At 46.1% G+C, this 22612-nt stretch overlaps 1 protein-coding gene and 1 long non-coding RNA gene across 2 annotated transcripts in view; one reads left to right on the forward strand and one right to left on the reverse strand.

The window, feature by feature from the left end:
- Positions 1–2003: 2003 nt before the first annotated feature.
- LOC119373435 (uncharacterized) lies at positions 2004–3942 on the forward strand. Its single transcript, XR_005179861.2, has 2 exons — positions 2004–2154; positions 3570–3942. It is a non-coding gene; the product is annotated as an uncharacterized LOC119373435 (long non-coding RNA).
- A 5986-nt stretch (positions 3943–9928) lies between these two features.
- The window catches only part of LOC119375132 (signal-induced proliferation-associated 1-like protein 2), a 99019-nt gene continuing 86335 nt past the window's right edge, over positions 9929–22612 (reverse strand). The window contains exons 25-27 of the mRNA XM_037645327.2: positions 19205–19342; positions 18092–18207; positions 9929–10130 (exon numbers count right to left, since the gene is read on the reverse strand). Of these exons, the coding sequence (XP_037501255.2) occupies positions 9929–10130; positions 18092–18207; positions 19205–19342 (456 nt within the window). The remainder of the gene's footprint in view (positions 10131–18091; positions 18208–19204; positions 19343–22612) is intronic.

Below are 22612 nucleotides of genomic sequence, written 5' to 3' on the forward strand. Positions count from 1 at the left end.
TAGTGGCACTTGCACGTCGGCATTCGTGTGCTCTGAGGTATTCCTTAGGTTAACTTCGTGTTTCGCGCACTGCTGAAGCAGATCTCAGAGGCCACGTAGAAAGAAGCACGTGGTTGAGACCTGCTTCTCCAGGTGCTGCAACGATCCCAGCTGCCCACTAGAAAACAGAATGCTCTTTCGTTCAATTAATTTTCATTAATTATTCTGACATTTAATTGGTCCTTAAGTAAACTTATGCTCTGATACCATATGTATTCAATATAACTGTTAACTTAACGAAAAACATCTACGTATTTCATGCCAGTTTCTTTTTTTTACGAGACTTTTTCTGGATAGTATTTGGAAAACCGGAATTGCTCTGGCAAATATGCTTGGAATTGAAACAAGTCTCACTCGGTGCTCGTGCCGCTAATAAAATCACTTTTGTATTGGTTGTGGAATACAAACATAGCGAGTGGGAGATACAATATTTACCCTATCCTAACACGCACATTCTTCTATCTTCATTTATTTCAAATGTATGTAAAAAAGGTTTTATTACTTTTGATGTTGGCTTCAGCACATTGCTGTTGTAGGCGGTCTCAAGTTTGAAGACTGGACCCAGCCTGAGGCTAATGTCAAAAGGGCACTTTGCTCACTGTAGAGCTTCACGTATGATTCCTCCATAGGGTGCCATGCCTCGCTTCCATTTGCTTACCCTCATCCATTACCCCCAAACAGGCATCAAGGCACCACTTAAACATCTTATTTTCTCTCTCCTTTAAGCAACTTGAGTGAATTATACCGTATTTTCTCGCATATAACTCACCCCTGCATATAACCCATGCCCCTGTACTTATTCCGAGTCCCGTGTACTTATTCTTTGCTTGTGTCCATACTTCTTTGCGCTACCTGCATTAACTTTAACTCTACAAAAAGAAAAGAGAACTATGAATATAACCCGCAACCCTGCTTTTTAAGCACATTTTTCCGTTTTTTGGTGCGCGTTATATGCGAGGACCTGCTGTTGTAGCTTAGCGGCTGACATGTAAAGCTATTGAATGCACGATGGTGCGAGTTCAACTGTTGGCCTCAGTGTCTACACTTCGATGGCGGTGAAATACGAAGACACTGGTGCATACTTAGGTTTCATTGCTTGGTAAATAACCCAGGTGGTCACAATTTATCCAGAATCCACTACAGCATGCCTCATGATTATGCTATATTGTGGTTTGGTGTATAAAACAGCAGAACTTTTTAAAATATTCTTAACAATGACAGATCTGTGCAAAATGGCAATCGCTTCTGGTGAAGTCTTTTTATGTCCGTATTGTAAAACATTATGCTCACAGTGGCTTTCTGCGCAGTGCGTGGTTGCATGAATTGTGTGAACTCTGCTTGTCACTGGTAAGGACAGGCTCGACAGTCTTAAAGGTAACAACTCATTACAAATCTATTGCGTGACAGTGACTATATTAAATTTATAACCACTCATTGCTACTGTTATTTGAGTTCTGGAAATTTCTTGAGAACTTGAAATCACTTCCACTTTTAATCTTATTTCGAATAAGGTAATGTTATGATGATGTAATTATGAAAGCAATTGATTTAACTGCCTGAATAAATGTTCCAAAGCTTCTCTGTATATTACAAGAAAGCTCCAAACTAATGGTGATCACTTCAGGTTCCTTGGTGTACATGTCATTTCATACTTCCCTCTAGAGAACCAATATGAACCTCCTTATGTAATAAAGAAAGCTGCATTTTAGAGAACTAAACACTCAATAAAATTCGGCGTGATCTCATAAGCCGCCTCATTCTCCTTGCAACCTCATTCTCCTCGTGTGGAAAAACCAGGAAACATTGAGACTGTCAGGTTGAAAGATATAACATAGCTTACTACTGGCATATGGGGTAGTATCTTTAACTGAGCGTACCTCAAGCACCATCGCTAGGGAACGAACCGCAAAAGCGCAGTTTATAATTTGTAGACCTGACAGAAGTCGTGGGGGCTTTGTAGCATCTCGTACAGGACTTTCTGCTGAGCCTTTCCCGCCACGACGACACCAACCTTCAAGGACTGGGCTTCCGACTGGATTTCTCGGAGTTCTACAACAGGCAGAATGTACAGCTGCGGACTTCAATGACGTTCCATAGCCGTCGCCAGTACCAAGGGTGGGCCTCCTTATTTTTACTTAATTTGCACGTGCAACTGCAGAGACCTCAAGTACGTTAACGTTGTCGTGTGTTAGTGAAAGAACACTACAGAGGAATGTTAACTCGGGAATGGTGGTGGTTTCGCCTAGTTGGTACTCCATTATGATTGAGGGTTATGGCACGATGATTGAGCAACGAGGACAATGGTGGACATAAGAGTAGCGTTTGTCTTGTCTACCCTCATCTTTGTCACTTATCCTTCACACTATAACCTTTGTGCATGAACAAATGTTGCTAGAGTGGTAGATAACACCTCTGAATTGACAAAAGTAATCAAATGCTACCAGTAGTCTCCCTTTCGCTATTAGAAAATGAAACTGCATCTATGAATGCTTCAAATAAACCCATGAATCAACTGCTTTGTCTATTAGTACTTAGTTATATACAGTAAAACCTCGGTGATACGATCACGGCTTGTACGAATTTCGGGGTGATACGAATTTTTCTGTCGTCCCGGCCAAGGCCCATTAGTCTGCAATGTATTGGGGTACGGTTGTTGCGAACCGATTTGCACCCCGCGACGTTTGATACAAACGTATGCTGTCGCGGAAGACGCGGCAGTCACGCGCGGGCATGCGCACTGCGCGACCATCAATGGTGCATCATTGCCCCCGAGATAGTGCACGCGAATCTTGGAGGCCTTTATGCACCTTCGCGTTTAGATTACAGATGACGTTGACGTCGAGCTTTTTTTTTTTCGATGCGTTGACGCGTGCTTCTGTGCTCGAGGCAGCAGAGTCTTTGTACAGTGTTAACACTTGCCTGCCACGTCGATGCAAGCCGTGTTCCCGCAATCAAACGTTCAATGAAACAAGACTGAAACTTGGGCTGCGGGTCCGTCATGTTCCATGAAACGTGGACGAAGACCCCAAGAGACGAAGCGAACGGTCTTGGCGAAGGAGCTTGGCCTCTGTCGTGTGCAAAGCGCTTCTTAAGTCACTTTCACCGCAGTACTATGGTGTCATGCAGAGAAGCGTAGTAAGATTAGGCAGGGATTACTAGCGGTCACGGGGCACAACGCATCTGGTTCATTAATTACACACGTGCGCCTGCACCGTATCTTTATGAGTACGAGTATGATCGTTGACGTCTAAAAACAATACGTCAATTATTCAGAGTTGTTCATGATGTCGCTGCGGCCCTGAGAAACACTAAATCAAGACGTATGCCAACTTTCTTTTGTCGCATACTATTTTCCATGTTTTCTGGTGATACGAATTTCGAATGATACGAATATTTTTGGTAACCCCGCGAGATTCGTATCACCGAGGTTTTACTGTATCCAGTACCTCGCCATAATCAATCTTTCATAAAGAGGTTTGACCGTACAAGCTATATTATTATTTCAGTGTTCTGCTTTTCATACACTGCAGGTCCACTGCCCAAGTTTAGGTGATTCTATGGCTGCTCAGCTGTCATGCCATATTACCACCAGCTGCGAGCGCACGGTGAAGGCATAATTTATATCGATAACGATTCGAGGTAAGGCCTTCTGAAGATGAGGCATGCGGAACCACACCATACTTTGGGCTTCGTTCGGAGCTGAAGAATCTGTGAGCAATGATAATTTAATGCTTGGATTGTGCTTTTCATTTACATGTGCAAAATGAACGTCTTGAGCGTGCATTATTTGGAAAAACATGGACTATCAGCCGAGTTTTTGTGCTTCTTGCAATTCCTTGACTGCAGCCGTAGTGTTTATAGTTGTTCAACGATCTTAAATAAAGTATCGCCTTTTGTATTCTGCTACACAGTTCCTAGTGCGGAAAAAACTTAAAGGGGTCATGAAGCACCCCTTGGGCTGATTGAAAAAACACATCCTGCGGAAAGCTGACACGGCTATGAACTGCTCTGCCAAATATTACAGTCGTGCGCGCCGCGTAATGGCCACAAGCGGAGCGCGAAGTTGCCGTTTCCCCAGGCACCCTCTTTTCAAACAGAGGCCGGTTCTCACTCTCGTCGGTGGGCGGGGCGTCTGTCCGCTGTACGTAGCAAGAGACATAGCATGCTTATTGGCCGATAGCCGACGTAAATCGAGAGCGGCGTTCGGATCAGATGCGCTTCTTGCCGCGGGGTGCCGCCACTTGCCGGCGCCGCACTCCTCAGTACACGGTAGCCGCACTCGCGCAAGCGAATCACAGCGGGAGAGCGATCGCGTTTCATGACGCGCGCTGGCGTAACTTCTTTCCCCCATGCCATCCCTCCCTGTCTAGCTTCCAGTGCGCTCGCCGGCACGAGAAAAGAGAGAAAGCGCTGGGAGCGTGCGCCAAACCCCCGTAACTCCGCTGATTCTTGACGGATTCGAGAAATTTTTGCGGCAATCGATTCGGGAGGCAGTACACTCCGATACTGAGGCCATTAGATCATTACTTGGAAAAGTGGTTCATGACCCCTTTAATGGAAAAATGGTTGGGACGGAACGCTAGGCTGTCCCATCTTTTGTTTTTATACCTGTAATAGTCATATTTCTTACGTTACTGCTTGACAATGCTGTTGTATCCAATATTAACGCGATAGCGTTAAAGAGCTCGTATCGCAGAAATTCCGCCGTCGGCGTCGGCGCCGGCACCGTTGGTTGTGAGCGAAAAATCATCATCTTGTCCGTGACCGAAAAATCGAAAAATCTGCAAATAAAATAAATAATAAAAATGTTGGGTCCGAGTGAGAATCGAACCCAGGCCGTTTGCGTGGCAAGCAGGTGTTCTACCACGCAGGCATGCCTCTGCTTGGAGCTGCACTGAAAGTAACTTTGATGCTTCCCAAAAATACGCGTCCTGTATACAGTTGTCACAGTACGAGATGTAATATGGCAGTAATATTGCGTGGTACAAGCGTAGATTGCCATCGGGCGTCACACCACCTCAATATCATAACGTCTTCGTGGTTTAAAGACAGCCACCCATTACAAAAGGCACACACATTACTGCGCGTATTCACTTAAGACCACGTAGTGGGTGCATGGCAGCTTCGAAAAAGGTTCTCGCGCATACTTGCTCCTGGTTTAAAGCATGCTACCCATTACATAAGGCACACACCTTATTGCGCGCATTCTGTAAAACAGTCGTAGTGTTTGAAGTGCGCACTAGGGACATGATATTGCTATCGCGTTCAACTCTTAAAGGCGAAGCTTAAGCGTCCCGCAATTTTTTTTAGGCACGTTGATACTAGCGCTCTGTCCTGTCCGAACCTTGTCTCCGTTAAGTTATTTCATGCCAGAAACTATGTTGCAGAAGATGTATCTACACCAACTAGCTTCTGTTAATTACCCCATTGTCTATTTGTTTGTGAGGCAGCACTGAGTAAGTTGGCAAATCATTTTATAGGTGTAGAATGCTGCCTTAAAGAAGGTGTTGAGACACCTTCTGAATATACACTCAAAGAAAAAAAACGAGCATTTGGGAGTATTTCTGCCACACAACTATAATCATCATCTACCTCGCGTACTTTCCTTGCGTTATCACAGAGGTATCAGCACTTCCCTGTGGGAAACTGTGTGCGCACTATCAGCATGACATAACATTCTTGATAGGAAAGTGGCAAGAGCCGGGTTTTCAAGAAAGGAAACGCAAGTAAGCCAGATGATGGATTATAGTTGTGTGGCAGGAATACCCTCAAACCTCGATATAACGAACACAGATATAACGAATTATCGGTTATAACGAAGTAAATGAGGAATAGTCTTGTCATAGATACAATGTTACAAATGAACGTTTATAACGAATTTTTGGATATAATGAAGTTATTTTCATGGCAGATGTGACTTTCTTATAATGAGGTTTGAGTGTACTCCCCAAATGCTCATTTTTCTTGGTGTAGTCTGAAAATGCTGTCTATCAGTAATCAAGGTTCCTGTGAACATGCGAGCCAAATAGTATTGTGCTGCATGCTGCAGGGAATTTACAATTTCGTACCGAACATGGACAAAAAAATCTCTTGCTCTCTCATAATTCATATGGCGTAGCGCACCACGACAGGGACAGAGAACAGGGACGCACACACACAGCGTTAACTTGCAACTAATGGTTTTATTTGTGATCACACATGCCTTTTATACAGATGCCTTTTATATTTTGTAGAGCTGTGTGAATAGCAAAATTTTGGGTGCGAAGCGAATTTTAATAATAAAGATTGAGTGCGAATCGAATAATTTTCGAATAATTTTCAAATATTTCTCAAACATTTTTCGAATAATTCGAAGTGAAATTACAGAAAAAGTTGCAGAGAATCCCTAAGTATGTTCTTGTGAGATAGCAACATGAAAGTGTTTCTTTTTGCTAGGTTGATGAAGCGCTGGTGAGGCCATATTTTATAGTTGTCTTTCTTATCAAGAATGAGACAATGTAGAGGCCGAATTGTATTTGGTGCAACCAAAGTGTTGCCGACAACACTTTACACGTGATAGGCCGAGATGCCATTTCCTCAGCCTCTCCTCCTCCTTCATCTTCTGTGGAAGCCCAACTGATGTGGCAGACAAGGGTGTGCTCCCTTCAAGTCTGGAGTTCCAAATCTGCCTCGTAGACGTCGATATATAAGAGCATCTGAAATTTTTGGATGCTAAAAAGCTTCGGCGTCCGATTTTTCGGACTTCCTGCCCAAATTTCAGGTCCAAAACAGCATTAATTGAGCCCCCAACTCTGCCCACATCTTTCATCTCCATATTGGAACCAGCGCTTTCTTGAGTTAATACTAGGGGTGTGCGAATATTCGAAATTTCGAATATTTTTTGAATAGTGTTTGCTATTCGATTCGATTTGCACTGGAATTTTACTATTCGAACTATTCGAACTTCCCAGAAACAAATACAGTCAACGTCCGATTGAAAGTGACCCCTTCAGATTTTTAATATGCTTCACCTCATTACACTCTCGTATTGCGGCAAAGCTGCCTTTCAAGCTCCGTTACGGTCGAACTTTGCCAAGAGACAGTCAACGTCCATTTGGAAGTGGTCCCTAGATTTTCAATATGCTTCACCTCATCACACCCCGGTATCGAGGCAGAGCTGCCTTTCAAGCTCCGTTACGGTTGAACTTTGCCAAGAGACAGTCAACGTCCGATTGGAAGTGGTCCCTAGATTTTCAATATGCTTCACCCCATCACACCCCGGTATTGAGGCAAAGCTGCCTTTTAAGCTCCGCTACGATGATGATGACAAACTTTATTTATGTACAGGCAAAGCTCCTGTGGATTGCCCCGTAGGGGCCTTGCTGATGGTCAGGGCCCCTAGTCCAGGGCTCCGCTGGCTCTTGCCATCCGCTCTGCTCTCTGAACGAGCCTGATCTGGTCGTCGAGGGCCGGGCTGGACAGCAGTGCCTCCCATTGCTCACATGAGGTGTTCATGTTGTGGTGTTCAAGGTTGTGTAGTGTGCACTCCCACGTAATGTGGTACAGGGTTGGTGCGGCCCCGCACCATGGGCATTCATCCCTGTAAGATGTGGGGTGCATGCGGTGTAATGTGTGTAGGTTTTTGTAGGTTCCGGTTTGGAGTCTACGCCATGCAGTGGCCTCCTTCGTCGCAAGCTTTTGATGAGGTGGTGGATACCGTAGGCGTCGCCCTCTGTGGTAATTCAGTATTGTGGCATACTGGAGGTCAACTGGCTCCGGGTCCGCTGCAGTCGACGTAAGGAGCGCTCAGTTGTGTATGAAGCCTCGAGCTGCCCGGTCGGCGTGCAGGTTACCCTTGATGCCAGAGTGGCCTGGTATCCATATGACGGTCTGTATGTAGGAGTCGTCCTTGCCTTCCCTTGGTATTTGTGCAAGGACATGTGCCGCAGGCACACCAATTCTGCCCTGTAGGAAGTTCCTGCAGGCCTGCTGGAGTCTGTGAGTATTGTCAGCGGCTTGTTTGCATGCAGGCCTTTGCGGATGGCAAGTGTGATGGCCAGCTCTTCGGCTTCTGTGATCTTGCAAGGGCGGACAGATGCTCCAGAGGTTATGTGGCCTCGGCGGTCGCACACCACTGCCACTGCTCCTTTAGTCGTCGTCCCATACATGGCCGCGTCCGTAAAACGGGCTGTAGTTTGGAATCGATAGGTTTTCTGGAAGTATTGGGCCCTTGCTCTCCTTCTGCCGCTGTGTAGGTTGGGGTCCATGTTGCGTGGAATTGGGGCAACGCGATAGCCCTCCCGGACATGACGAGGTATCTCGCAGGTTTCCTGGGCTCTCGTTGTCGAGGCTTGGAATCCTAGGGTTTTTAGGACCTGCTGGCCCGTGCGAGTACGCTCAAGTCTCTGTTATTGTGAGACGTGAAGGGCTTCAACAAGTTCGCTGAGGGTGTTATGAAGCCCCAGTGCCATCAATTTCTCAGTGGATGTACTCGTTGGCAGACGGAGAGCAGTCTTGAATGCCATTCTCAAGAGGGTGTCGGCCCGTCTGGTCTCAGATTGTGTGAGATTATAATAAGGTAGGCTATATGTTATTCGGCTTACCACCAGGCTTCGAACAAGTTGAAAGGTGTCTCCTTCCTTCATCCCTCTTTTCTTAGATGTCACACGAGATATCATGCGTGATATAGCCTTGACGCTGGCTTGGAGGAGCATAAGAGTGTGGGTGGCTCGTTGGTTACTCTGCAGCCACATGCCCAGGATCCTGATCAATGGTTTCTCTGGTATGAGGTTTCCATTGAGGTATACCTCAAGTTTTTGTGATGGGTCTGTGGAGGCTGCGTGGTTACGTCTGCTTCGCCATACACGTAAGATTTCAGATTTCTCTGGGGAGCACTGTAGACCCCGCTGGCTGACATGATGTGAGCTGACATGATGTGAGCTTGGATGGTGTGAGCTGCAGTTTGCAGGCGCTCTTCCTTTTCAGCGAGTGATCCTTTTGTGGTCCAGAGTGTCATGTCGTCTGCATAGAAGGCGTGTCGGAGCCCTTCTACCTCCTGCAGTTTTATGGCAAGGCTGACCATGGCTACGTTGAAGAGCGTGGGTGATATTACTGCTCCTTGCAGCGTGCCCTTGTTGGGAGGTTGGTATGCAGGAGTCTGGAGCTCTTTGATCTTCAACTCCCCTGTGCGTTGGCTTAAGAAGCTCTGAATGTACTTGTATGTTCTTTCACCACAGTTGGTGTTTGCGAGCCCCTCCAGTATTCCTTGGTGGCTGATGTTGTCGAAAGCCCCTTTAATGTCGATGGCTAAGAGGACGTGTTCACCGCTGCGGGGAACGTTGCTGAGAACCTCTTCCTTGAGTTGTAGTAGTACGTCCTGCGACGACAGGCCAGCACGGAAACCAAACATGGTGTCGGGCAGGTGCTTATTATCTTCCAAGTGCTTCTGCAGTCTTGTGTTTATGATTCTTTCGTACACCTTGCCGAGGCAGGATGCCAGCGAAATGGGTCTGAGGTTTTCGATTGCCAACTTCTTGCCTGGTTTGGGGATCATCATTATTCTTGCGTGTTTCCACATCGCTGGCACCGTGCCTTGTTCCCAGTGTTGGTTGATGAAGGCCGTGAGTGCAGAGATAGACTTGTCGCTGAGATTTCTTATCATGGCGTTTGTGATGCGGTCTGTGCCCGCCGCCGTGTTACGGGTAGTAGCTGCGATGGCCACTCTCATTTCATTTTCAGTTATAGGTTCATCCATTGTTGGGTTCGGTTGTCCCACGTATGATGTTGTGCATGGCTCTGAGGGAGCAGGATCTCCATAGCATTTGGTCTTGATGGCGTCGACGAGGTCTTGTTGGCTGCCTGGGTAGGTGTGTAGTAAGCGCTCCAGGGCCTTGTGTCCCTCTCCTTTGGTCTAGGTGGGGTCGAGGATGGCTTTGAGGATGCGCCATGTCTTGGCTGTACCCAGGGTGCCGTCCAGGGAGTCACAGAATTTATACCAGTTCGCCGACGCGAGTTGCATGGCGTATTCTTCCGCTTCCGCTGTTATTTTCACTATGCGTGTCCTCAGTTTCCTATTGTTCTTCTGCTTTTTCCAGCGGCGGGTAAGCCCTTGTCTGGCGTCCCACAGATGTAGTAAATTAATGAGAACTAACAGACAATAACGCCAAGGAAACTACTTTCCTTGGCGTTATTGTCTGTTAGTTCTCATTAATATTGTGTCTAACAAAGATAAACGAGCCCTTGAAAAATCATCTGCTTTCCTTCAGATGTAGTAAATGGGAATCCACCTCCGGGATTTCTGTTGTTCTGACTATTTCTTTTGTGTGGTGTTCTTTTTGTCGACAAAGTTTGTTGCACCAGTCTTCCAAGTTTGTGATTGTCTCTTCATCCTGTTCTTGGGCTTCCCTCATTTTTTGCCAGTCAGTTAATTTGGCTGTGCCAATATCCCTGCGTAGGCGTCCGGTCTGTAGTGTTATGTTCAGTATGTAGTGATCACTTCCCAAGTTTTCGAGTGTGTTGTGCCATTCGGCTCGTGTGGTTTGTGTGATGAAAGTGAGGTCGGGTGTTGTGTCACGTGTTACGCTCCCTTGTCGGTGTGCTTGGGTCTGTGATGAGCATGAGTTGACACAATTCCATCGTTGTCTCTAGCTGGAGGCCTTTCCAGTCACGCCTCTGGTATCCCCATAGCATGTTCTGTGCGTTGAAGTCGCCCATAATGACTAGTGGGTTTTCTTTGGCGAGGCAAAGGGTGTCTCAGAAGAGTTTGGCAATGGTAGCCCGCCTTTGACGTGGGGGGCTATAGATGTTTAAAATGAAAGCACTTTGTTTCTGGTTGCCTCAACGTCAACGTCCGATTGGAAGTGGTCCCTAGATTTTCAATATCCTTCACCTCATTACACCCCCGTATTGTGGCAAAGCTGCCTTTCAAGCTCCGCTACGGTCGCAAATGTATTAACTCAAGAAAACTCTGGTTCCAACATGGAGATGAAAGATGTGGCAGAGGTGGGGGCTCAATTAATGCTGTTTTGGACCTGAAATTTGGGCAGGAAGTCCGAAAAATCGGACGCCGAAGCTTTTTAGCATCCAAAATTTCAGATGTTCTTATATATTGACGTCTACCAGGCAGATTTGGAACTCTGGACTTGAAGGGAGCACACCCTTGTCCGCCACATCAGTTGGGCTTCCACAGAAGTTGAAAGAGGAGGAAAGGCTGAGGAAATGGCATCTTTGCCTATCACGTGTAAAGTGTTGTCGGCAACACTTTGGTTGCACCAAATCATGTACATAAATAGAATTCGGCCTCTACATTGCCTCATTCTTGATAAGACAACTATGAAACACCACCCTACCAGCGCTTCATCAACCTAGCAAAAAGAAACACTTTCATGTTGCTATCTCATAAGAACATACTTAGGGGATTCTCTGCAACTTTGTTCTGTAAGTTCACTTCGAAGCATTCGAAAAATGTTTGAGAAATATTCGAAAATTATTCGATTCGATTCGCACTTAATCTTTATTATTCGAATTCGCATCGCACCCAAAATTTTGCTATTCGCACAGCTCTACGCAACAGAAGTCCAGAGAAGAAAGTCAACAGTTTCACCACAATGGTGAAGCAATGAATGCGATAGCAACAAGTTGAAATGTCATACAAACTAAGTTTAGCGGCTAACTCTTTTAGCATTCGACCTGGCTTAACTCAACAAAATGCTGGCGTATAGAAATGCAGCCACTGCAGCAAGCGAAGCCACCTTTGGCACTGTCTATTGCTTCAATGCAAACTAGTAGCTGGCAAGAACACAGCGCATACAAAGGTATGAGTCGTCTGCTGATCCCAGTAAAGATAGAGCATGTGCACCTGCATCTATCTAACTGCTCAAAGTACGCAGTTCCTACTGAAGCCATGCAGCCCGACTTCCGGAACACCCACCCCCCACATCCTTCTCATGCCAGAACAAAGCCAGTGTGCTTTTTCTGTACTTGAGCCACAGTCGTTCGCTTCCCTCACACGCTTTCACTTGCATATTAAAGATACGAGGCACGGGGCAATATTATTGCCCTTAGACTATATACGGAATGTTACTGTGACAGGAGAAATGCACACGGAGTGTCCACATAATTGCTATAGCAGAAAAATTTTATAACCAAGGAGCTATATGTACAACTACACACAGACTCAAAAATATACGTACATATTTACACAAATCCAACGCGAGCTTTTTCCTAGTTTTCGTCGCGAGAATTCGGCCCTCGTGTTACAACTGAATACAGCCAAAGAAATACTGCGATGCACCCAATGAGAACAGAAACCTCCAGCTTTGCGACACATTATGGCAACATGTGCAAGGGCATCCAAATTCAAATCCACTAGCAATCAAAACATTTTTTTTTTGTGTACTACCGTTTGGACATTCCTCCAGCATGTGCCAGATGTGCTAGTAGTGTATTCATTAGTGTGAAGTCGTGATTTTGACCAGGAATTTGAGTTTGCCTCATATTCATTGCTGTAAGAGATCGCGTCTACCATGGTTTTGTCCGCAGCGTTGCTTTGAGTCGGTGGGCGTGATGCGCCCGTACTTTAGTGGTTGCCCATGATCGCGTCGACACGACTGTATTTGTGCTCGCAACGGTTGCGGCAGAATGTAGTTACGCTTGGACTACGTGCGCGCTGGCAGCGTGTGTGCCTTCAGGATCGCAGGGTTAGTGGCGACGAGCGGTAGTTTCATTTTAAGCGCTATGCCGAAAACATGGCAGGAGTTATTGAAGAATGATGCTACCGTGGCCCGCACGTGCATCAAACCCATCGGCAGCATCATGGTGGATGGGCGATCTGTCGCCGAGCATCTAAATGACGAAAAAATTACCGAGATGTGGGTGGTAGCAAAAAGTGTGTCTCCAATGAAGACACAGGTGTTGCTATACAACCGCATGGCTCTGGAAGTCACGAGCCAACGAGAAATTGTCGAGTTGCCAGCGGAATTTTGCGGCAATCCAAGGCAAGTTCTTCTTTCTTATGTGGTAGCACTCGCAAAAACTTCGTTGAAGCGGAAGTATCTAGGAAAATTATTTGTTGTGATGAGACATTTTTCCCATTGTTCTCTGTGGGCAGCTGGCAGGGAATCGAAAATTGTAGGGATCGGCAAATATTCAGGTGTTTCGAATATTCCAACGAATATTACAGTATTCGAATTCACTTCGATACGAATTTATATTATTCGAAATTTCAAAGTATTCGAAATGAACGAATATATGTATGTTTTACCGCACACAACCCCCTGTAAAGGCGGTTTCACTGCAGCGTCAGGGTGCTGTACCGTGAAACCACCTTTACAGAAGAAATCTGCACTGCCGCGAAGCCACACTTCAAGGTTAAAGGAGTACAGTAGAAGCTCGTTATAACGAAGCGGGATATAACGAACTAATGGATATAACGAAGCAATCGTAATTCCCCTTGAAATTCCCATAGACGCCCATGTATTTAAAACCTCGTTTTAACGAAGCTAAAATTTCCTCGCAATGGATATAACGAACCTTTTTTTCCCACCGAGCATTTACTGACCATTTTGGTAGCCGGCAAGTCAATGTCTTATAGCGCGCGACGGTTTACGTCCCATCACGGATGCGGTAATTCAAAACTCGCGCCTCGCGCTCCCGAGGAGCCGCCTGCCAACACGCGCGAGGGTGCGCGTCTGCCTGCCTCCCCTTCCACTGAAACTCGTGGACCCACCCGCGCACGTCACCCGGCCTCCCCTCTCCCGCGGAACTCGTGGACCCGCCCCGATCTCCTGTTGCGCGCGGCGACCGCGCGGCGTGGGCTCGGGCCTTTTTGCTTGTCGTTCGCCGCGTGTGCATCAGAACAGCGTCTCTCTCGGTTCCCGCCGCTAGACAGGAGATGGACGACGGCAACGGCAAACGAAAGCGCAAAACGGTTACAATCGAGCAGAAGGCGGCTATGTTGAAAGCCGTTCAGTCCGGCGTCAAGAAGAAAAAAGTTGCCGAAGATTTCGGCGTAGCGTTGAGCACGGTACCGCAAGCGTGTAATCGACCGAATTCTACTCAATATGAGCATGAAGTGCGAGACTACAATCGACCCCTACATGGCGATCGAGATGCTACAGGCTGCTTGGATGTCTAACAGCAAGCACGATCGCCAACTGCTTCTGGCATGCCTCGTTTGGCGTCAACAGCGGCGGTGACAGCGAAGATATCGGTGCTGCCGCCAATGAGGGTGCCGCGGGTGACCAAGACCTGGCGTCGTGGGACGCTCTCCTTGACGCCGGAGTTGTGCCCGACTGCGACACTTTCTGCACGTACGTCAGTGCCGATGCTGACGCGGTGACAACCGAAGAGCTGACAGAGGCTGAAATTGTGCGCGCGGTGACAGGGGTGGTGAATGACGAGTGACGAATGTGTCGACGACAGCCCGAAGAGTTGGTGAACCCGATGTTCCGACGTCCGCGCAAGCGCTGGATGCGGCAGACCTGCTGCCTGCTGCGCCGCTTCTTCGGCGCTCGCGATGACGGCGAGGACGGACTCGACATAGCGGCAGCGGCCGAAAACGCCATCATCCGTCTGAGGAAGACACGGCAGAAGTCTATTAAGGACTATTTTTCTGCTAAGTGAGCCGCCAGCTGGTGTGCCGAGTTTGGCGTGAATAAAGTAGCAGGTCTTTGCTGTTCTCTCTTTTTTTTTCTTTTGCTAGTTTTTCTCCGTGCGACGGCCGTTTTTCGTTTGCGTGGCGGGCTGCTGTGGGATTTGGTGGTCAGTACATCCTCTCTTGCGTGCTAATTGTCGGTAGAAATGGATATTGGCTATAACGAACTAATGGCTATAACGAAGTAATTACGACTCCCCCTTCAACTTCGTTATAACGAGGTTTTACTGTACTGACATGAATTAAAAAATTTTTCGCGTTGTTGCTCTAAATGAAAGCACGGGTGTCGAGAACAGTAAAAAGAGTGTCGTGGTGCCTGGGGATGCATTGCATATATTTTTAATACCGCTTCTTTCAACCAGCAGTTTCAGTTTCGGTTTCGAGAGGGCGGCTTCATAGTGACGTGTCAAGTCTGCCCGTGACGTCACGGGCAGACTGCAACCCACGAAATATGCACCTGCTGTCCTTTGCTGTCAGTCGAACGTGGTTCATGATGAGTGAACTGTCATCCAGTGCCTCCAACAGCGATTTCTGTGATTTAGGCTGCATGCAGAACCCAGACTTCGCAAACCAAGTGAGCTGACTTGAAACGTCATAGGGCTCTCCATGCGGTGAAGCTGCCTTGCAGATGCTGGGAGATGAAAACTTTAAAATCAAACTTAAATATTTATACGTGTTTCCCGGATGCGGTGTGGGGACAGCGTTAACACTACATGCCAAGGAAACCAAAAACGTGTCAGTACTCATTTAAGTGTACATTTTTTTTTAAAGTTTAAATCGTGTTATATGGGCTTATACGCGCTAAGTATAGTAATTTTTAAATTGTAACATATTGTACCACTTCTAACCTGCACCCTACTGCCATTCAAATCTTGATGCTATTCAAGGTTGCTTCCACTTCATTTCAAACCAAAAAAGTGACATTCGCTCATACCTAGTTCCAATTCTTAAAAATATTGTGCAAGGGTCATGACAAAAACGCCCATTTTTCATAATAATATGCGCTATAGTATACTATTCGAACTATTCGATTCGAAATTATTCGACCAAATCACTATTCGCTTCGAACCTCAAATTTGCTATTCGCCCATCCCTAGAAGATTGTTCGCAGTGACTATTCTGTGGTCCAGACCACAGAATAGAGTGCAGCTTTATTCTGTGGACCACACAATAAACTTGCATGCTGTGGGCTGTGCAGAAATGTTCTGTAGCCCAAGCAGCCCACCTCTCTTGACGACGATTTTCTGTCACATATTGCGAGGGCTCATTCTGTGAACCCACTCCATTAAGACTTCGATTTGTTAATGCTCGAGCTCCCTTGACAACAGCTTCTCTCTCGAATCTCAATATGTGCCCGCTGTTTTGTGAATCGCTATTGAAGACGCGTATGCGTGAAAGATTCCAATGTTTTGACATATGCCAGTATTGATATCAGCCGCAGATAAACTTGTTATTGTGAACGGAAGCAGCAAAACGAAGGCGTATAATGATAGCAAATGACAGCGGTTCTAAAATTTCGTGAACCTGATCTATCGCTTGCGGAACACTAAAGTCACTTTCATCACAGTACGTTTGTGTCATGTGAAAAAGTGCACTAACGTTTGCACTGGAGACTCGAATTTTGAGCAATCCTTATGAATTGGCGCGGCCATAAATCACCTGTAAAAGAACACTAACGCCACCACGAAAAGAAAACAATAATAACAAATGACAGCGTGTATAAAATTTTCTGGCCTTGATCCATCGAGTACGCAACGCTTAAGCCACTTTCGCCACAGTACACCTGTGTCAAGCAAAAAAAAAAAAGCGCAATAAGATTGGCGAGAACCTACTAGTCACTGGAACCTACTTATTGCTAGACACAGCGCACTGTGTCACTTAATTGGATACACTTGCACGCGCCGTATAATTACGAGTACTTGTATGATCGTCAACGTCTGAAAACTTTACAGAAACAGCTAAAGTAGCCCCTTACCAATCTCAGTGCACTTTTTTTGCACGACACTAATACACTGCGGTGAAAGTGACTGAAGTGTATCCTGACACGAGAGATCAGGGCCAGAGTATTTTTGTAGTGTCGCCCTTTGTCGTTATGATTCCCTTCTCACGGTGGCGTTGACGCTGTTCTTAAGATCTGTGGCTGTGTTCGCACAATCGGGGGGATCGCTTAAAATTTGAGTCTCCCGTGCAGATCTTAGTGCACATTTTCTTTTTGCATGACACAAATGTACTGTGGTGAAAGTGACTTAAGTGTTCCGCACTCGATAGATCAGGTCCAGAAATTTTTAGAACAGCTGTCATTTGTTATAATACGCCTTCTTTTTGCTGCTTCAATTCACGACAAGTTTACCTGCTTTTGCATGTAAGACCAGCAAGCATGCCAAAGGTGGGCTTCGCCTTCGCATTTCGAACCTTTCACGCATAAGCGTCTTCCATCTCGCGTACTATGCCCGGAAATGGCCTCCTTGGTCCGGACTTATTCACAAAGTTGCGAGCAAATATTGCGATTCGCGAGAGAAGCTGTCGTCAAGAGAGGAGGGCGCAGTGCTTATTCTGTGAATTAGACCACAGAATAAACCCTACCAATTTGTGAGAGAAACCCGTCGTCAAGAGAGGTGGGCTGTTTGGGCTACGGCGATGTCTGGTGCGCACGGTCCACAGCACAAGTCTCTTCGGTGTGATCCACAAAACAAAGCTGCACTTTATTTTGTGGTCTAGTTCACAGAACAAAGCTGCAGTTTACCCTGTGGTCTCGTCCACAGAATAGATTGGGACTCTATCCTGTGGTCTGGTGCGCAGAAACAGTCGTCGAGAGAGGTGGGCTGCTTGGGCTACAGAACATTTCTGCACAGACCACAGCGCGCAAGTTTATTGTGTGGTCCACAGAATAAAGCTGCCCTCTATTCTGTGGTCTGGACCACAGAATAGTCACTGCGAAAATTGTTTTTTGTGGTGGAAACTTCATTGTAGCGGGCTTCGTTACAGCGGGATTCGACTGTATATGAAAACCGACGAGTTTCTTCAGATATTCTATGGCTGATGGCCGTTCTCTCCCCTATCACTGTACTGCGAGTGTTTCGCTTTGCTGGGCATGAGTTTGCCCCGAAAAAAAAGAGCTGAATTACGGTCCACAGACTGCAGGCAAGCAAGCATGGTATCGAGTACAATGACTGAGAACTCAATAACGCATGCCGTCGGGCTAGTTGGTGCATAACTGGTTAGAAAATCGTAGGCACAAAACAAGAACGTGGATGAAGAAGTAACGAAGAAGTGCGCTTGTCCGTGTTACTTCTTCGTCCATGTTCTTGTTTTGTGCCAACGATTTTCTAACCAATGACTGAGAAACAATGCACCGACTAGATGAGAGACAAGCACTTGTCCCATGGCTTTCACTGCACAGCATACTCTAGTGTCACATACCTCCGAGGGCTGCCGTCCTTGTGCGGAGGCACGACCGTGACGCTGACCATGACGGACGTCTTGAGCAGGTCCACCATCTGGTCATAGCTGAGGGTTGCCACGGCCACCTTGCAGATCTGCATTTCGAGACTTGATTAATCACGCACTTTAAAAACCAAAAAAGAAAACCTATATTACCGGGTATTTACTCGATATTTTTGGGGAGTAGCGACACCGTTGTGCATGTTAACATTCCTCCAGACAACGAAAACAGCCGCTCACTAGACACACTAGCGCTGATGTGTTAATCTTATCGTCATAGTTTTTTTTCTTCCAAGTGTGCTGTCTCAATAGGGAGAAGCACTGACAGCTGATTAACAAGATGCTTCATCTTAGGATAACCCAGAATAATGCTGGGTTTTCTTATTTCTAGACGTCTCTTATTTTGCTATGACTCCTCATTGGTTTCGGTGGTTTCATTCAGTATTATTTTGGTACTCTATTGCAACAATGAGCTCAGCCTTGCACGCAATTCCATGCTCTGGAATGGCATGCAGTGCCATTCCTTTCGGATTTCAATGGGTGAATGCGCACAAGCTTTACATTTTGTGCATGTTGCACGTGTTTATGCAGTGAGCGTTTATTGCTCCAACGCCACACTTTTCTAGGTTGCCATGTGCACGCCTACCGAATTTGTGTCGTTGATTAAGCAATTTACATTGATAGTACCACTAAAAATAATTACCATTTCTTGCTGAGCTTTCTTTTCCATGACGTTGTTAAAGAAACCCTGCAATACTTTTCAAGTACCATAATATCCCGAGTAAGCACCCCCTTCCTTTTTTTGAGAAATTTGAAGTATGCGAAACATTTCAGGTATGTGAAACATTTGATTTTGGGTATATGGCATCATTTGTCGAGAGAAGAGCAAATAATTTCTAGCAGACTTTAAGAATTAATTGTAAATTTCATGCCACGTGCTGCACTGTAATGTTTGACTTTTATGTTCGCAGGAGCCTCGACCACCTACCGGCAGCATTTCCTGACCATGTTAAAATAGTGTTGCAGGGCCCTTTTAAACCCTGGTGTGTTCTAAAGGCAGATGGCCCTGTTTGAGGACAGTGTTGCACTTGCCTCGAGCAGACGGCATCCACGTCGAAGTCCGGCTTCCCAGGCGAGCCCATGTGGCTCGACCTCGGTGACCAGCCCCTCGGACTGAACGTGAAAGCCCAGCTGACCGACAGTGTTACGGCACAGCATCAGCTCCTGGGTCTGGACAGCACGCAGACAGCACAAAAGAAACAGTTAGTGCTACTACCTCACATCTAGCACTGAATACAAAAACTCCCAGGGCCCCTTAGGATCACTCGAAGGCAAAAGCCATCTGGTGTGGCTATCTGGTCATCGTAATCATGTTTGATGATCATGACTATCAAGTGATCATCATTATTATCTAGGCTTGTGTGAATAGTAAATTTTAGGGTCAAAGCAAATTTGAAGCAAATGGGTGATTTGGTCGAAAAATTTTGAATCGAATTCGAGTAGTATATATCACATATTATAAAGAAAAATGAGCATATCTGTCATTACCCAACTAACCCGCACAATATATTTTAAAAATGAAACAAGGCATGTGCAAATGTCATTCTTTTTTGGTTCAAAGGAAGTGGAAGCAACTTTGAATAATAGTAGGATTTGACTTTCGGTAGAGTGCTCCTGATAACCTGTAAAATACGTTACGTTTTTTAACCGGCATAGCAAGCTTTTAAACTTAAAAAAATGATGAATCGATGTGAATATGTTCATTTAACCTTGAAGTGGGGCTTCGCGGCAGTGTGGATTTCCCCTAAATAGGTGTATTCACAGCATAGCATCCCTGCACTGCAGTGAAACCACCTTTACAGGGGGGGGGGTTATGTAGTTTATATATGTTTATTCATTCATTTTGAATACTTCGAAATTTCGGATAATTTAAATTCGTGTCGAAGCGAATTTGAATACTGTAATAATACTGTAATATTCATTCTAATAGAAGTGCTTGAATATTCGCACAAGCCTATTATTATCGTCGTGATATTTGGTGCCATTCGTGTAAATGACACGATGACTTCACAAACAGTCACTTCTCTCGTTTGATGAGACCTTAACAAAAGCTCGTTAATACTTGTATGCACAATACTTTTTGGATTTTCACGCGACTGGCCTGTTACACGTGTAACCACCACCTGGTGCAAGCTGCGTTGCAATGTTTGGGAAACTTTTGTGAATGTTTCAGAGTGCGCTCTTGAAATACACCCACGCCGCGAGCAGCCGAGCTTATTCTGGATCTAACACGAGTACCAGCAATAATGCTGGAAGTTTCAATCAGGCATGTATCAAAGTTGAAACGTTTCACGGACTATCAATTACCGACAGTTGATGACTGCGACCACGGCTATCAGTGTACAGCGAATATATTGCTTGTGCTTTAATGCTTCATTTGGTGGGCACAAGTTCACCCAATCTAGAGTTTTGTCTTGAACAGCCCGACTGCTGCCTTGTTCACTGTCACGACCACGTGACAATATGCTCACTCCATTTTGCCAGCCGTTAAGTTCTGAAACACCTCTCCCATTTCAGACTTGCTTGAGGAAAATGTTATTTGATGTTACTAGAGCTGTGCGAATAGCAAAATTTTGGGTGCGAAGCGAATTCGAATAATAAAGATTGAGTGCGAATCGAATCGAATAATTTCGAATAAATTTCGAATATTTCTCAAACATTTTTCGAATAATTCGAAGTGAAATTACAGAAAAAGTTGCAGAGAATCCCTAAGTATGTTCTTGTGAGATCGCAACATGAAAGTGTTTCTTTTCGCTAGGTTGATGAAGCGCTGGTGGGGTCATATTTCATAGTTGTCTTTCTTATCAAGAGTGAGGCAATGTAGAGGCCGAATTGTATTTATGTACATGATTTGGTGCAACCAAAGTGTTGCCGACAACACTTTACACGTGATAGGCAGAGATGCCATTTCCTCAGTCTCTCCTCCTCTTTCAACTGCTGTGGAAGCCCAACTGATGTGGCGGACAAGGGTGTGCTCCCTTCAAGTCCGGAGTTCCAAATCTGCCTCGTAGATGTCAATATATAAGAACATCTGAAGTTTTGGATGCTAAAAAGCTTTGGCGTCCGATTTTTCGGACTTCCTGCCCAAATTTCAGGTCCAAAACAGCATTAATTGACCCCCCAACTCTGCCACATCTTTCATCTCCATATTGGAACCAGCGTTTTCTTGAGTTAATACATTTGCGACCGTAGCGGAGCTTGAAAGGCAGCTTTGCCGCAATACGGGGGTGTGATGAGGTGAAGCATATTGAAAATCTAGGGACCACTTCCAATCAGACGTTGACTCTCTTGCCTAAGTTCGACCATAACGGAGCTTGAAAGGCAGCTTTGCCGCAGTACGGGGGGTGTGATGAGGTGAAGCATATTGAAAATCTAGGGACCACTTCCAACCGGACTTTGTCTCTTGGCTAAGTTCGACCGTAAGGGAGCTTGAAAGACAGCTTTGCTGCAATACGAGAGTGTAATGAGGTGAAGCATATTGAAAATCTGAAGGGGTCACTTTCAACTGGATGTTGACTGCGTTTGTCTTTGGGAAGTTCGAATAGTTCGAATAGTAAAATTTCAGTGCGAATCGAATCGAATAGCAAACACTATTCGAAAAATATTAGAAATTTCGAATATTCGCACACCCCTAGATGTTACGTTTCCCCGCATCATGAGTCATTTCTTACGTGATCCCCTAAGAAACATAACAGTGGGGTTCTGCTCTACTTGAAGCTCGGACCACTTATAACATAACCGCTTACAGTGCAGTACCGGCTATAATGCGGTTTTTTCTGACTCCCGTTTACCCTCCCATAGAACTCCATGCATACGCATACCGCTTATTGTGCAGTCCCCCGAGATGAAAGACCGGTTATAATGCGGCTGCCGGAACGTTCTCAGAGGTGCGAGGGAGCGAGCGTGCTCCTCAGCGGAGATGCGCCAGCGGGGGAGAGAGCAGCGACGGAGCTATGAAGGAGGAGAGGACGCGGAACGAATGAACAAGGAGCGGGGGAAGAAAAAAAAAAGCGATGGCGGTGGGAGGCAGCAGTCCGGCACGGGCGTGTGGTGTCAGGAGGGGGAGCGGTTGCGTGGTCGACGGAGAAGCCTTTGCCCCCTTGACATGCGCGCTTTGCCCCGGCCGCTTGACATGCGCGCTCCGCTACGTAGGGGTGCCCGTGTCCGCATCAAGAGCGCGTTACCGCTGTTTGTCTTCGTCGGGAAAATAGTTGCTTCGTCGTAGAGCGCGTGCAACCTCGATTCCCCCGCAAGTAACAGTGCTTTGAGACGCGACTGAGTTTTCGCCTTTGCCACCAACAGGCGGACTTACAAGCTTGAGAGACTTTTTCAGGATAGTTGACGTGGCTGTTCTCCCGACCGCGAACCGCAACTGCGTTTCACGCGTGATGCCCTCGGTTTAGCTCGCGAGTGAGATCTCTTCTATGCCCGATCTCCGTG

Source organism: Rhipicephalus sanguineus, chromosome 11 (assembly GCF_013339695.2).
Source record: "Rhipicephalus sanguineus isolate Rsan-2018 chromosome 11, BIME_Rsan_1.4, whole genome shotgun sequence".
Lineage (NCBI taxonomy): Eukaryota > Metazoa > Arthropoda > Arachnida > Ixodida > Ixodidae > Rhipicephalus > Rhipicephalus sanguineus.